General features: G+C 37.8%; 1 protein-coding gene across 2 annotated transcripts in view; it reads left to right on the forward strand.

Moving 5' to 3' along the window:
* LOC149001074 (Metallo-hydrolase/oxidoreductase superfamily protein) overlaps positions 1–16,620 on the forward strand; it is a 46,425-nt gene that overhangs the window by 5,351 nt on the left and 24,454 nt on the right. For both annotated transcript variants that reach the window (XM_089139055.1, XM_089139056.1), the window contains exon 6: positions 351–428. In XM_089139055.1, the coding sequence (XP_088995181.1) occupies positions 351–428 (78 nt within the window). The remainder of the gene's footprint in view (positions 1–350; positions 429–16,620) is intronic.

Here is a 16,620-nt window from a genome sequence, read left to right on the forward strand (position 1 = left end):
CAAAGACCTCTGAAGGTTCAGTACCTATCCAAATTTCTCATTTTCTTTTTTATCCCAATCTCTTCATGGTGGTTCTCCTTACGAATAAAAGATGGCTGAAAAATACTTTCTATCTGTTGCTTCCTCGTGCTATGTGTGAAAATGAGGATGTAGTTTGTGGAAGCATATTATGAGGAATTGCAGCACCATTAGCACATACCAATATTGCATTATACTTTCATAATATGCATGGGCATTTTGTTTTTGTATCATATCCTGCATTCCTGTTACTTCTTGTGTAAGGCTGATTTATTTATTATAACCTTTTTTCTTTACTAACAATAATTGGATGCTGGATGGATTGTTTTCAGGTCTTTCAGTTATCCAAAAATGCAACCCTGATGCAACTCTATTGGCACATGAAAATACCATGCGTCGCATTGGAAAAGGTTTATTATCTTTTTACATTTACATACTGCATATAACAGTCTGATGTGGCATCAAAATATGCTTGTTTTCAACTTTTCATGAACTGCAAAGCAGTACCTTTTCCTTACATTTGAAACTTGTTAAGAGATGTGATGTAACATGATAGAGGAGTCCCCCTGTCATGGTTTGCTTAATGTCTTTAGTATTTAGTTTCTAGTCTAAGTAAGTTTTCTGATTAGGCTTTGGGCTTAATTGAGTGAGAATTTTATTCCTTTTGTTACTCTGTTTTGACTTTATATAAATGTGCGTTGGCTAGTAAGTATAAATGTATAATACAGATTTTATCACACAGCCCTTCTCTCCCATTAGTCTCTCTTTTCTACTCTTTACCAAGCATTGGTTACAAGGATTTGGTTTGTATACAAAATTTATATCTTTAAACCATGCTTTGACAATATTTCAGCCAGAATTTTTCTATGGTTTGCTACCTGTCCTTCAGGTGCTATAAAGTTTTATGATGCAAAAGGGATCTTTAAGCTGAAATCAAAACATCGAGTAATAATGACAATGTTGTTATGCATTAAACAATCATGAAGCTGAATACAATGGTTTACTATGGTTGATCTAAGTATTCCAATTTATTCAGATAAGCAAATGGACAATTTGTTATTTAACTAAAACTTATGATATTCTAGTAGTCTAGTTGGTTCTTCCAGAGTAAATCTTCTTCAAATCATACAATATTCTTTGTTTACGCCTCCTTCCTATGCAAAACTATTAACACCACAAAAGGGTTTGAAGAAGCATATATATAATGGTAATACAAGGAACAGTAAGAATTCAGCTTTATCCCAATTACATGGGTTCGGCTGCATGGATCCTTGCCCTCCAATCAGTTCTCTTTGAAGTCATACTTGATACAAAACCTAAGATATGCATGCCTGTCCTCAGTCCTCACCACTTCTTTTAAGGTCATTTTAGGCCTGCCCTGATTATTTTAGTTTCTTCAATCTGAATCAGATCTCTCCTCCATATTGGAGCAAAAAGGCCTTCCTTGAATATGGCCATGCCACCTGAAACTGTTTTCTCGTAGCTTATCATGTCTTGGAGATACTCCTAAATCAGCTTTAATTTGCTCATTCTTTACTTTGTCTTTCCTAGTTGTTAGGAAGGGCAAAGTTGGAATAAATAGAACCATGATGTGTTAGCAACTGGCACTAACTTATGATGGGAAAAGGGGAAAATGTGAGAGCCCTAGATTGAATTAAATTAGGAGTTCTATTTCTACTTAAGTTATAGGATGATTCCTATTGGGAATACTATTTGTAAATAGCTTATAAATAAGAGTTTTGTTAAGAGGGGTTCTCACAATTTCCATAGAGCCTCCACAACAAAATCAAGTTCTCTTCTTCTTCTCTCCTTTGTTCCTCTCCTGACTTTCTTCTCAAAATTACATGATATCAGAGTATAGGTCTTCTTTTAATTTTTGATTCTAAGCATCATTCTATCAAAGAGCTATTTCTAGAGTTAGGGAAGATATAGCATTTGGTAGGAGGGTTGGCGTCCAGACATTGGGGGGGGGGGGGAGCAACACCTTACGCTACACACTTGTTGGTGTTTTTGTCACATCCACACAAGTGATATCCATCTACCTAAATACCTGAGGGAGTGATCCACAGCCTAATGATTAGGTTTTAGGCAAATCGACACACCATTACACAATAGTACAATCATGAGCAAGAATAAATCAAAGTCAAATATTTACTAAAGAAAGTTATCATAAAATAACGGATCTCAGAAGGATCTCAAACCAAAACCAATGCGGAAGCGAAGTTAGATCGTAATAATCAAAGTGGAAAGAGGGTTAAGTCAAAACTCCTTATGGTTACATCAGGTAGGTCTCCTTAATCAAATGATAAATGACTATTTCAAAGGTCTTTGTGTTGCGCAAAATTTCAATCTTCTCATGTGTCGGACTAACTTTGGTACACACAGTCATGACACGTTGTCACACGCACTTTCGTCACTGTGTACGTTGTTATCCCCGTAATCTTGTACGTCGTACTAATCAGACGTTTGCGCTTCGTAACCTTGATACGCGACATCGGGATTTGCAACAAAATTTAAAGAAAACTATATCCACGAGGAATGAGTTCAAAAGAACTCAACAAGTAGTTCGCTTACATTTATCTGTTATTCAATTCATAATCTGTATTAAATTATCATGATATCGTATACAATGCAATGCAGGGATGGTCTTATACTCTAATTGATGCAAGCATGGTAAAAAATTCGAGGGAAACTCAAGTTTCGACCAGGTGAAAATGGGAAACTTAGGTGGAAACTTGGGAAATTTTGAGGAAACCGAGGACTTTTCCGTACAAGTTTCGACATCAAGTTTCGACAGGTTTTAGAGAGTATTTTGGGGTGGGATCCTGTATTTAAGCTAATTAGAGTATAAAGAATACATTTGTTGTATTTTTCTAAAAAATCAATGTAGATATGTCATTCAATGTACATAACATCAATGTAGAGTTGTCCAAAAAGTACATTATAAATTTAACTACTTAAGCACATAACATTCAATATATAATTTTTAACTTCAAAATAGTTGACAATAAAAGGAAAATACAATTTAGTGTTAAGAGGAGTGCCAAGAGTGGATTCATCTTGTGAGCTGAGTAGTACTATGCCTGTAACATCCTCTCCTCCAACCAACGAACATAGACATCCCATGACATTTTATGCCTATGGTTGTCAAGTAAATCGACAACTATAACTTTATGAGTCTGGTCATCAATATGCTTAAGATAACCAACTTGAGGGAATACGCATTTTGGATAGGGAAGTCCTGATGGAGGGGGTATTTGTCGTGGTATTTGGGGAAACATGAAATAAACAAGAAAATTGAAAATTTGGGAAAGCTACAAAATTTACAGGAAAAAGTCCCAAGTTTTCACGAAATTTCCTAAGTTTCCCATGAAATTTGGGAATTTTTTTCCTTATGAACCAGCTGGTCCAACTGGGTTGAACCAAGTTTCGATAGGTTTCGAGGTTTCGACAAGTTTCAATGAAATTTCGACAGTTTCGATCGAAATTGAGGACTTTTTTTCAGTCCTCATGAGTTTCGTTTCGCATTTTCCAAAATGGGAAATTTTGGTGGAAATTGCGCAACTTTCGATGGAATTTTGTTCTATGGATGCAAGTCTCTATAAGGTGGACATGCTTTAAGATAAGACACCAGCCTTTGGGTAAGTCTCGTCACTTTGATCTCTCACGGGTTGGTTACCGGTTTTGAGATCCCGGGTAAAGGGTAAGGTCATCCCTCTCGGATTATCACCATGGTTGGGGTTTAGGTCACCCCTCTCACTACACCATTGGTCTGAGTATTGGCGTGTATCAGGATATTGCCTAACCCAATGCATAGTCATCTACTTTAACATATTACTCAAAGTCGAGATACTTTCCCTCATGCCTCTCGCCTTCTTGGTTTAGTATCCTCCCAAGTCTAGGGCAATCGTATCCTATGGCACCAACCAACTCGGACTACGCTCCTGTAACCCTATTAATTTTCCACATATATGGGCGGGAAGCTCTCGTGTCCCCTTATGCCTCTAGCAATCTTGGGCGCCCATGAGCTTAAGCCTATTATATGCATTCCTACCAATGAATGGTCCCCACAACAATGTTGCTTGTCCCATTATGCCTCTCGCAATCTTGGGCACCCACCAACCATATACCGTTGCCATGGGTCACATGGCTTCAATTTCTATGCCGTTAGGGTTGTAACATGTTAAGGGTAATCCTAAGCATGCAAATAGATGTCCTAACATGTAAATAAAGTTTTTATGTTCAATTCTAAAATTCCTAAGGTAATGGTAGAGCCACAACCCCAGTTCAAGTCCAAATTCATGTAAGACTATCCATCTCATGCGTATCATAATCAAACATTAACATTCTGTAATTTCAAAGTATTTAATAAATATAAAGTCCTTAAACAACAACATACAAATCCATATGCAAGTTCTACATTATTCAAGAATTTAACGACAATTATATGCATGTGAACATCCTTACCTTATAATTAAGTTCACACCTTCCAAAGAGAATCGTAGGATGATTTCATACTTCCCAAAATAGTCTTATTTAAATGTTGGCGAAAAGTTAGAAATAACCCTAAAAGTCCCATTTCGGATTTAGGATAAAAAACTAACATTGTTGGAGACAGGTTAATTGAATAGTAACTAAGTGGGTTGGTTGGGGAGATCAGTCCAATTGACCCAAGGGTGGTTGGTTAAACAATGTCAAGCATGGGTCGCCCTAGAAGACCAAGCCAATCAACCCATGCTCGAGTACAGATAGAATCACTTCCGATCATCAAACAACTATGGGATTGGGTTCTAAACTACTTCTAAAGCATATAGAAAATTCTAAAATCAACAAAGAACATGACCTAACATTAATAGGCATTCAAAAATCTCAAGAGGAACAAGAAACCTAATAAGTCGATAATAGGTCTTTTCTGAAATCGATCTGGAAGGAAAATGGATGACACAAAGTGAGTGGGGATTCACTAAAAAATACAAGGAACAACGGAATAAGGTTTTCTAGTACTAGAAAACCCTCAAAAAGGTCTAACAGTAGCAAAGAAAACATGCACGGGGAATGATTAGGTCAACGGAGAAGAGTATTAACTTTAGAATAACGCAAACACTGTACGAAAAGCCTCCTGGATGATCTCAACGTTGTCCTTCACCTTCGCAAAGCACTCCCTGACTCGTACTGACGTCCTTTGACGGCTACAGAGCATAATGACACGTTTAGGTTCGAAATACATATTTAAAGGAGTCCAAAAATCAATATACCAAAAATGCCTTTTCTTCGCAGCGCCAGGTGGGTCCCGTAGGGCGACTAGGCCAATCGACCCACCCCTGGAAACTTCATTTCAGGAGCATTTTCAAGGGGTTTTAGCCCCTTGGCTCTGCTCTAGATCCTAATACTCATTCCAGTAGGGTCTTACCTGATCTTTGAACATTCCAAACATGTTGTCAACGAACTCTTGATCCAACTTCCAAATCCGTCAACTTCCGAGTCAGATCTCCTTCTAAATTTCAACAACACTCCAATTCCCTTGTCACTACTATCCACTTCCATTGGTTTAGACTCCGACCCAATGGTCTTTATCTGGATAGTTCACAGTTGCCTTCTAATAGCACTCCGGGTTCTCGGACCTACAACACAGACTTTCGGGTTAGGATTCTAGGGGATTTCACAATTTCAGTCTAAGATTTGAAGCAGTACCTCACCCTGCAACTTTATGGGAAATTCTGGTTGAAGATATGATGTATACAGAGCCCTGAGTTCGATCATTGGTGATGAGGCACAACTTCTGGCAAGGCCTCAGTTGAGGTTAGTACCTAGTTTGATTACCTTTTGCCTTGCTTGTTGCTGTAGTTTTTCCATTTTCTGAGGAGAGTTCTTTGCGATTTGGTGGAGAGCTCTCTGCAATTTGATGAAGAGATTGTTTTAGAGCTGGGTGTTTCGATTACTTTATTGTGGTGCACTTGAGTTGTTTAAACCTGCTGGTTTGGTTTGGTTTGATTGGTTCTGAGGTAGTATAATGTGCTGGTTCATATTTCCGGGATTAATTCTGATTCTGATTCTTCATATTTTGTGGATTGATCTGATTTTGATTCTGATTCTTCACATTTTTGGGCTTAATCTGATTCTGATTCTGATTCTTCATATTTTTGGGCTTGATCTGATTCTGATTCTTTATATTTCTGGGATTGATTCTAGATCTGATTTTGATTCTTTTTTGTCTTAATTGTGATTACAAAGTGTTCCTAATTCTATTTCTGGGGAAAAAGGGAACTATTTTAATCCTTGCTTGTGGGTAATTTGTTCTTTGTGAAAGATTTGTTTGGATATGGGAGAAACCTTGCCAAGTAAGGCTGATAATAAGAATGCGATGACTGAAATTGTTTCTTCATACTCTCATCTATTGACTGATAGTACAGGACAAGTCAGGCCTTGTCATCATTGTGGTCATCAGCATGGTGGGAGATCCCGCTCTCGAGCAAGATCTCGCCACTCAGAATACCGAGATCTCGACCGAGATGGCGAGATCTCGGTCGAGATATGCCAAAAAATTGGCGGTAGTCTCGGTAGCCCATCTCGGTGAGTTTTAGGGCTCTGGTTGGGCTGAAACTTGGTATTTAGCCTATTTAAGGCATTTTGAACACATTGGTGGCCTTAGATTTGTGAGAAAACAACCCTAACTATGTCTCCTACGTCGACCCTATGTGTAAAATCGAAATTCTATGAAATGCAAGGTTAGAGTCTTAGAGAATAAAGATTATAGATATAGAGTTAGAGTCTTAAAGAGTTAGAGTCAACATGTAATGTAATTATGTAAAGATATCAAGTAATTCAAGACTTCAAGTTAATGAGTTATCATTTATCAACCATCAAGTATCAAATACAAATATACAAATACAAATATACAATAACATTACACATCAAGTATTCAAGTCAACAAGTGATCAAAGTTCAAAGTTCAAACTATCAAAGATTCAAAGTAATAAATTGTTAAATGTCATCAAAATTTTACAACCATAAGAATTAAGAAGATTACAACTTACAACTTACAACTTACAAGACTAAGAGTATCACTCAACATTCCGCATCAATTGATTTTGAACGGTGGCTACATATGACTCCCAAGTCAATTGATCATTGAAGTATGTCACATATCGGTTTATATGATCATTATATGTTTGCATGTCAGAATACTGGAGGAATAGCAGTTGGGGATAACCGTCAATCGTGGGTGGGTGAAAGAGCCATTGTTGTTGTTGTTGTTCATATAGTTGTTGAGTATTTGGGTACGGGTTTTTAAACCACTCATTTAACAACCCACCTTCACTCCCATATGCATACTCTCCAGGTGAAGGGTCTTGAGGAATAGTATGACCTCCATAAGAAGAATACCCATTGTAATCTGACCCGGTGCTGTGATCCCCGTATTGGTACCCCGATGACAGGCTCTACTGTTGTGAATCACTCTGATCTAGGCTCATGCTTCCCATGTTCAATTCAAGATCATGCATGCTTGCATCATCATTCGGTTGCCCCTGCCCCTGCTTTGATCTGCTCTTCCTACTCCTACTATAAGTCCGAGAGATAGGGGAACTGTGGCTCATATGTGTCGGATGACTCGGACCTGGTGGAGGTGAGTCAGGTGACTTCCTTTGTTGACGCTGACTTCCATCAGAAACACGACCAGCCTGACTGCCTCCATGACTCGAACTTGATGTCTACTTTGGGCCACTTGGCCGTCTGGTATCATCGGCATCATCATCTGAATCCCCATTACTAGTTGTCACCTCAGTTGTTTGAAGTCGACCAGGTGGCTCCACAAATGGTACAGCTGATCCTTCTGATGTCGCTACAGCAGCCTGACCCTCATTAGAAGATAAGTGCTCAGCCACAGCATCAGGGCCCATAGCAGCAGCAATGGTAGGATCAGGCTGCCCTTCTGGCCCATCCAGCACTGGGCCACCTCGATCCCTAACCCACTGATATATGACATCATCTTCCTCATCTTTTGCGGGGGCCTCGTGGAATATATCAGTCAACTCAATCGGTTCACAATTGTCGTCATCTATATTATCTTGTATGTGCCCTACTCTCAATCTCATGTTGTAATGCACATACACCAAGTTCTTGAGCCTTTTACTCCCCAATCTGTTCCGTACCTTACTATGGATGAGTGAGAAGGTGCTCCAGTTCCTCTCGCAACCGAGGATGAGCAAGTCTGTGAGAGTACTTTAACTGCTATGTCCCTGAGATTTGGCGCACTAGTTCCATATAGAAACCACCAGTCAGCTGCATAACCAAAAATAAGAATGCATTAGGCAAGTAAATCTTTATATTTATATAACTTATCAGTTATCATTTATAGAGTTATAGTCTATAGACTTATAGACTTAATGACTTATAGAGTAGTGAACTATTTACCAGGATCAGTTTTTTTCCTAGTTGCAACTGCAGAAGGCTTTCCAAAACTCCCAGAGGCATCCCTGAACTCCCTGATCTGTACACCAATTCTTCAATTATTGTATTATGTATATGCTTAATGCACTAATGCAAGAAGTTGAAGAAACAATTGAATAAGTTCTCACCTCTCCATTAATTGTCCCTTGCATGACGGGATTTGACACAAGCTTCTCCACCACCTCTTGCACCGCAATCATCAACTTTACATCAAGCCCCATATCATTCTTGTAATGGTACTTTGGGTTGAGGTAGTAAGCTTGCATTGTGGAAATAAAAAATTTGGTTAGTGACTTAGTGATTTGGTTGTTTACTAACTTACTTGTTTATAAATTATAAGCTATAAGTTATAACAAATAAAGAATTTAAATTAAAGTATACAACAAAAACTTAAAGACTTAAAAGTGACTCAGCAGCCAAGTGCAAAGGATGCATCAAGTGCATCTCCCATCTATTATCGATGATCCTCTCATAGGATTTGAAGGTGCTAGGGGCAGCAGCTCTAACCAACTCTTTCATTTGCTGGAGGGCAGCATATATGTGGGGCATTGTGGGCTTCTTCTCCGAATCCACCATCCTTAAAACAAACACAATAGGCTCTATAATGCCCAGTGTCCTATTCAGCTGCCTCCAAAAGGAATCATCAGCAATGGTTTGTTGGGCTAGTACTGCATCAGGATGGCTAGATCCACGCCAACCAAACCACTCCTCACTTGCAAACATGTGCCGAAGACCCACCACTTTCTTCTGGAAGCTTTTCAGAGCTACATAGTTGGTGGCGAATCTAGTCAATCTAGGTTTGACTAGATCACCCTTACAGTGGTTCCTCATCATCTTCAGCACATAACGATGGTTATAAATAAAATTACTTACCCTTCTAGCCCTCTCAACCACAATATTGATTGACTTTCTTTTCCCCAAGTCCTTCAACATAAGATCAATCGAATGAGCAGCACATGGTCTCCAAAAGAGGTGGATCCTGTTGCTCTTCTTCCTCATCAACATTTCACCAGCTTTTTTGAAGTTTGCACCATTATCTGTGACAATTTGGACAACGTTCTTTGGCCCTACCTCGAGGACCACCTCCCTAAGAAGCTTGTAAAGGTAGTTAGCATCTTTGATCTTATCTGAGGCATCCACTGACTTGAGGAAGGATGTCTTTCCATTGCAGCTCACCATGAAATTAATGATGGACTGTCTAGTAGGACCAGTCCATCCATCAGCCATCACAGTAACACCATATGTACTCCATTTTTCTTTTAATGAACTAATGTATTCATCCACCTCCTGCTTTACCTTGGGTAAATATTTATTCATTACTTCTCAAGCTGTTGGGCCTTTAACCCCTACACTTGCCCTAGCAACTGCATTGATCATCCCCTGATAGTATGGTGTTTTGGCTACATTGGGTGCAATGTTGTTATAGAGCATGAATTTGCTGATTGATAACCTAGCTTCCTCCTCCCTACTGCCTTCTCTACCTCCAGCAAACATATAGGGAATGCTTCTTTGATAGATGTCTTGTTGGTTGAAGAGGGAGGGGTCTTGGTCAAATGTGGAATCATAATGTGTAGTCTTCCTCCTCCTCCTTTCGGTCCTCTCAGTCTCAGTTCCCTGAAAACTATGTCTAGGTGGCATGGATGCACCTGACCCTGAACCACCTGCTTCCCTTGTTTGTTCATATTGCCTCACACTATCAGCATGTAAGGACTGTCTGCTAGCTTCCATTGCGGCCTTCATCTGTCTCCATTCGGCTCGTGACTCAACACCCATAACCCTCCTCCTCTCTTCATCATCGCTTGACTCCTCATTAACATCAAGAGTAGGTCTAGATAGCACTGTATCCTCAAATTCCCTTTGCTTTTGTGCCATCTCTTCCTTTTTTTGTTTCCCTCCCCTTAAAGTTGCTGCAATTGCTTTTTGCACTTTATAAGGAACCCTGGGACACTTGGCAACATCTTTATAACCACCAGCCAAATGTTGCTTTAATCTGGTTGAACCACCAGAATTCAAAGTCTTGAGGCAATACTTGCATCGGGATTTCTTCTTGTCAGCAGTCAGTGGATCCCCATGTTGCCAAGCAATGTCCTGAGTCCCACTACCAGTGCCGCCACTCCCACTAGTTTCCATTTAAGATTCAAATGTATAGCACTGAAAGTCTGAAATACATACATGAATCATGAATATTCCTAAATAATCGTTAGAATAATTTTTAGATACATAAAAACATGTAGAAACAATTTATAAAACAACAAAACACACACTTTGTTCTAAGATAACATATATACACTGCTCAAACAAACATGTTAGTATTTTTAAAATAAACTACATAATATGAGCATCATTTAAAAAAAAAAAAGATAAATTTTTAATAACATATTATTTTTTATAATTATTTTATGTAAAAATAATTTATAAAACAACAAAACACACACTTTGTTCTAAGATAACATATATACAATGCTCAATAAGACATGTTTGTATTTTTAAAATAAACTACATAATATAAGCATCATTTAAAAAAAAAAAAAAGATAATTTTTTAATAAAATATTATTTTTCATAATTATTTTATTTAATTATTTAAATAAAAAAATAAAAAAATACAGCAAGCATGATAATCAAAATATTAATACATGAGATTGTAGCCCTCTAAATGTAGTTTAACATAAATAATAATCACATTCATATCATAAGTATTTATTTATAATTTTTAATTTTAATTTTTTAGATAATATATTTTTTGAATACGAAAATTCAACAAAAAAAAATTAATAACAGAAAATTAAATTTTTTTCCATGAAAGTGTAGATCAAAGCTTGAATATCAACATATATTTATATCACACTCATACAATCATTGTAGAACCTTGTATTTGAAAAAAATCAAATTTGGGGGAAAATCTTACATTTCTTGAAGATCCCTTGAAATATGCTTGAATCACTACAAATATGCTTCAATTTGTTGTTGTAGATGAGTTGATGATGTTGCTATGTTGAATCCCCAACAAATTCCGGCCAAAAATGGAGTTTTTCGGCCAATTTTGGTGATCAAGCAAGATAGAGGAGGGAGAGAGGCTCGATATGCCTCTCTCGAGCGAGACAAGGCCTTTAAAAAGGCTCTAAAGAAGAAAAAATCCCACCGTTAGCGAGATCTCGCCGAGATATTGGCGAGATCTCGCGAGATGGGCGAGATCTGCGATATTGCGAGATCTCGCCAGAGATCTCGTCTCGCCTCTCTAAAAAGGCGAGATATCTCACGAGATCTCCCACCATGGTCATCAGGACATATTCAACTGTTTTGTTGGAAACTTCTTAGGAAGCCCTCACACATTGCTAATGCAGCCACCACTTCTGAACCAGCCTCTTAGCCACTAAAGTTCATCTTGAGGGTAAGATTGTAAAGATGATTGACGAAGACTATATTTGTTTCTCTCAGTTCCAAGCCACTCAACCACAATCCACCACTGCCACCCTAGTTCATATAGTTAATTGATGTAGGAGAAACCCTAGAAACTAGGGGACCTACAAAGTGGGCTACTAGACTCTTAGAATTAAACACCTATTCTTAATAGATAGTAAAGAAAGGAATTTGCAGCACTTGAATTCTGATTAATCATGCATTTAAGACAGCTAAAGTAGAGAAATAAACACAATAAGTCCTACTGGTAAGCACAACTAAACAAGAATCAATAGGGAAACAAGGGGATGGGGATCTTGGCACCATAACACTAAATTGAATGAAAATGTATTAAGAAATTAAAGAAAATAGAGCTGTCCTAATCAATATCAGATTTCTAACAAGGAATTCAACAATTAACAATGTAAAGGGAGTCTTAGGAAGTTTTTGTTTTAAACAAAACTACTGCCAAAGAATAAATGAGAAATATTTAGGGAGAGATAATGTTACCTGCTGATCCTGGCTGCAAAACAGGGGTTGGAAAGCATTTAGGAATAGAAATAAGAGAAAGAAAAAATATTTTGAAGTAGTGGTGAATCCTAGGAAAGGAGAAAAAAATATTTTGAAGTAATGGTGTATCCTAGGAAGGAGAGTAGGGATAGAATGGAGAACCACAACATGACTGCTGTACTAGATGTGATAAAAGAGAGGGAGAGAAAAAAAGAAATAAAAAGAAGGGAAGGGAGACTAACGAAAGAAAGAACAAAGATTTTTCTGCAAGAAAACAGAACAACTGTGGGGTTTGGGGAAGAAGAAGAAGATTTCCAGGAAAGAAATTAGGTCTTTTTTCGAGAAAAAAAAGAGAGTAGATCTTTGTAGAGGAGAGCAAGGGGAATTTTTCTAGTGGGAAACAAGGGTGAAAGGAGGAAAGAGAGGTTACCTGGAGAGAGAGAGGGAAGAGGGAGAGAGCGGGAGAGAGAGAGAGAGAGAGAGAGAGAGAGAGAGAGAGAGAGAGAGAGAGAGCAGCGTTTCTTTTCTAATTCTTTCATTGATTCATTGATTGCCAAAAACGAATTCCGTACAAGGTTTAAATAAAAAAATTGATCCCTCCCAACCCTACATGTTTAATTCCCAAAATAACTTAAGTTGTAAATATAACCCAAAGACAAAATAATTCAAAATTGGGCCAAAATAGACTCTAGGCCCAGCCCATAAAGACTCAAGCATGAATTAAAATATTTCAATAGTAAACTACTACCCAACCCACTAAGACTAGGGAAAATAACATGACAAACTGCCTATAAGCAGTGTTTCTCATTGAACCATAGGATCCTAGCAATCCGATAACCTCCGAACTCATCATCCATCCACATAGATGCTGTCGTGGGATGACCTCTACGTCGATGTTGCCGGTAAACTCGGAACTGCTCACTGATGTCCTCATCAGTAATGCTACCCGCTTGCCTTTTGACCACATCTCGCCCTTGTTCAATAAAGCTTTAGGGAGTCCAAGGGTTGATTATATTTATAACGAGCTAGGCTTGAGTAATGTATATGCTCTTGCTTGAGGGAAGTGTTAGGAAGGAAAAAGTTGGATTAAAATAGAACCATTATGATGGGAGAAGGGACAAATTTGAGAGTCCTAGGTTAAGTTAAATTAGGAGTTCTATTTCTACTTAAGTTTCTATGATGATTCCTATTGGGAATACTATTGTAAATTGCTTATAAATAAGAGCTTTTATTAAGAGGAGTGCTCACAATGTCCATTAGAGCCTCCTCAGAAAAATCAAGATCTCTTCTTCTTCTCTCCTTCGTTCCTCGCTACTTTCTTCTCAAAATTACACTAGTATTGATACTCATCCATCTCAACATTGTCATGTCTGCTACATTAAGTTTACCTATATGATGTTTCTTAATTATCGCTTTGTGTAATCTCCCTCTTGTCAATTTTTACCACTTCATTCCATATACTTTGTCATTGTTCTACTTATCTTAAAACCTTTGGATTTTGAGGTTGATCGCCATAAGTCCAAGTCAGCATTAATTCCTTCTTATATCTGATGCATCGGAAGTGTATCATTGGCAAAAAGCAGACTACAAAGGAACCTCATCTAGTCATCTTAATTATCTCTAGTTAAATTATCGATGACAAGCGCATACAAATATGGACTTAAAGCTGATCCTTAATGCAACGAATTGTAATTGTGATTGCTAATGTGACACTAAATTGCCATGATCTACAGATGTTTTTCCCTACCTTACGATGTTCTTACATTGAAGGTTCAACTTGATTTTGTTCTTCTTTGAACTAAGATTTTATAGGTTTTGCGTAAGATCAAAACTTGATATTTTTTTTCTGCTAAAACCAAGACCAAGGTTCGGAGAGCCAAAAAGTGTTTCCCTTGTTTTGTGTGTTGCTCTACGTAGGCCCTGCAGTGGAGGGAGCCTTATGCATCTGGTACGCCCCATTTTTGTGTTCCCTAATTTTAACATCTTACACCTATTCCTTGAATCAGTTTCAAGAAAACCACCCAAAATGGCTACATGTAGCTTCAGCTGAAGTTTGCTAGGTTATGCTGAATGTTCTGTATACACTAGTCCTGTTATCATTTAGTCTACATACAATTGATCTATAAGAAATGTAAGTTATTGAAAAACCCATATTAGAGTGGAAAAACAAGCATATAATGCTCACCAATCAATTCCACATGGAGTTTCTTGGGAGACCCATTCTATGAGATGTTTATGATTGAATAAATTATAAATGCTCCTTGGAATAATCACTTGTATCATGAATTTTTAAACAAATTTGTTAAGTAATTGTAAAGAATCTAAAAGTTAAAAAAGCAAACTGATTCCGACTACATAAAGCCATAGATCGGCCAACGGTATTTAACATTGTATTAATTTGAAATCGATCAATCACATATTACCTCTATTTTATTTGCAAAAGATTGTTATGCAAAAATAATGTTTTGAAACAGAAATTGCAATAAATAATTCAAAAACCTAAAAAAAACTGACTCGGTGAAGTTAAAGATGGGTAACTATATCTTTGCACATAATGCATTGAATATGAGTCAGTGTCGTCAAAGCGTCCGCTTAGGCGGTTTTTCAACTGCCTTGTTTTGAATCGCTTATTGACTTGCTATTTTTTTGCCACTTTGTCCCCTTGTGCGCTTTATTGCCGCTTAGACACTAAAGCAACCGCTTTTTGACATTTTGTACATAATAATATTTTTTTCTTAATTTTTTTTAAAATCAAATTTATTATACAAAAGCCGTGTATAAATTTAATAGCTTACTCATTTCGGAATCGATGCCTAAATTGCAAAGGAACTCTGAGGCCCAAATTGACATAGGACCTCTACAAGTTCCAGGTGAGTTGCCTCCACACCCCCGCTGGGGCAGCCTCCCGGACCCATGTGCATTGGCAACATAATGTGAAGCATGAGCCATAATTAACATCGAGAATCAATGAATCATTAAGGCTGCGTTTGTTTGCTGGAATAAAGGTGGGGTGGGAAAAAAGGGGTGGGAAAATTCTTGAAAAATGTGTAAATTTCTTACTTTTCCTTTAAATCCTAAAATGGTAGAGTGTTTGGTTGCTTGGGGTGGGAAAGTGGGAGACAAGGTTCCTTGAATCAAGGAACCTTGTCTGCTGATGTGGCAGTTCAACTTTCCCACCCCATGCTATTTTAAAACCCCACATATTTGATGGGATTTTGTGGGAAAGTTGGGAAAAGTAAAAAGTGGGACCCACCCAATCACTTTTCCACAAAACCCTTTCCTTACCTTTTCTTCTCCCTCACCCCACTACATGTAGGACCCACATGTTTTTTTTTCCCACCCCTTTTTTCCCACCCCACCTTTGCAAACAAACGCAGCCTAAATGGACAATAACTTGGAAATCGGAATAATGAGATCTATTAATTTATCGTGTTGACCCTATTAGTACATAGTCATTGGTATGATGTTTGATGAGATGAACTTAACTTATGTTTATGTTTTTTATTTATTATTTTTAAAAATTTTCATAATTATGATTCTTGAATGCTTTTTTTTGGGCTGAATGTGACTATTGAATGTTTGTTTATCTTATTATAGAAAGTAGTTGTATTGACAATTTTTGACCCAACAACTTTAGTTGCCTCATTGCTACTTAGGCCCCACTCTGTCCCCTAATCCCCTAGGTGGAGCCCCAATTGCTTAGGTCGCCTTGCCATTGACAACCTTGATTTGGGGAATAAAGGCATTACCTTTAGGCGCCAATCAACAATCACTGTCTAGAAGGATTGAATGCATATAAGAAGGAAGAAAGAGGTGATTAATGGAGTATTATGGGCAAAAGATAAAAACTTTTGACAACACTCGACACTTAAGGTCAACAACAACAACAACAAGAAGTTGCTTTGTCCCAACTAAATGGGATCTATTACATGGATTATTGCCTTCCAATCAATTCTGTTTGAGGCCACGCTAGATACAAGGGTTAATTTATGCATATCCTTTCTCACCACTTCTCTTAAAGTTATCTTAGATCTGCCCCTAGCTCTTTTAGTTCCTTCTACCTGGATTATATCACTTCTTTGTATAAGGGCATTTATAGGCCTCCGTTGAACCTAGCCGTGCCACCTTGAACGACTTTCTCATAGCTTTGCACTTATTGGAGCATCTCCCGGACCAACTCTATTACGATCCTTCCTTATCTTATCCTTCCTAGTTTTGCCACTCATCCATCTTAGCATCCTCATTT

This window comes from Hakea prostrata, chromosome 11 (assembly GCF_041222555.1).
Source record: "Hakea prostrata isolate BN-2017 chromosome 11, UWA_Hpros_2, whole genome shotgun sequence".
NCBI classification, from domain to species: domain Eukaryota; kingdom Viridiplantae; phylum Streptophyta; class Magnoliopsida; order Proteales; family Proteaceae; genus Hakea; species Hakea prostrata.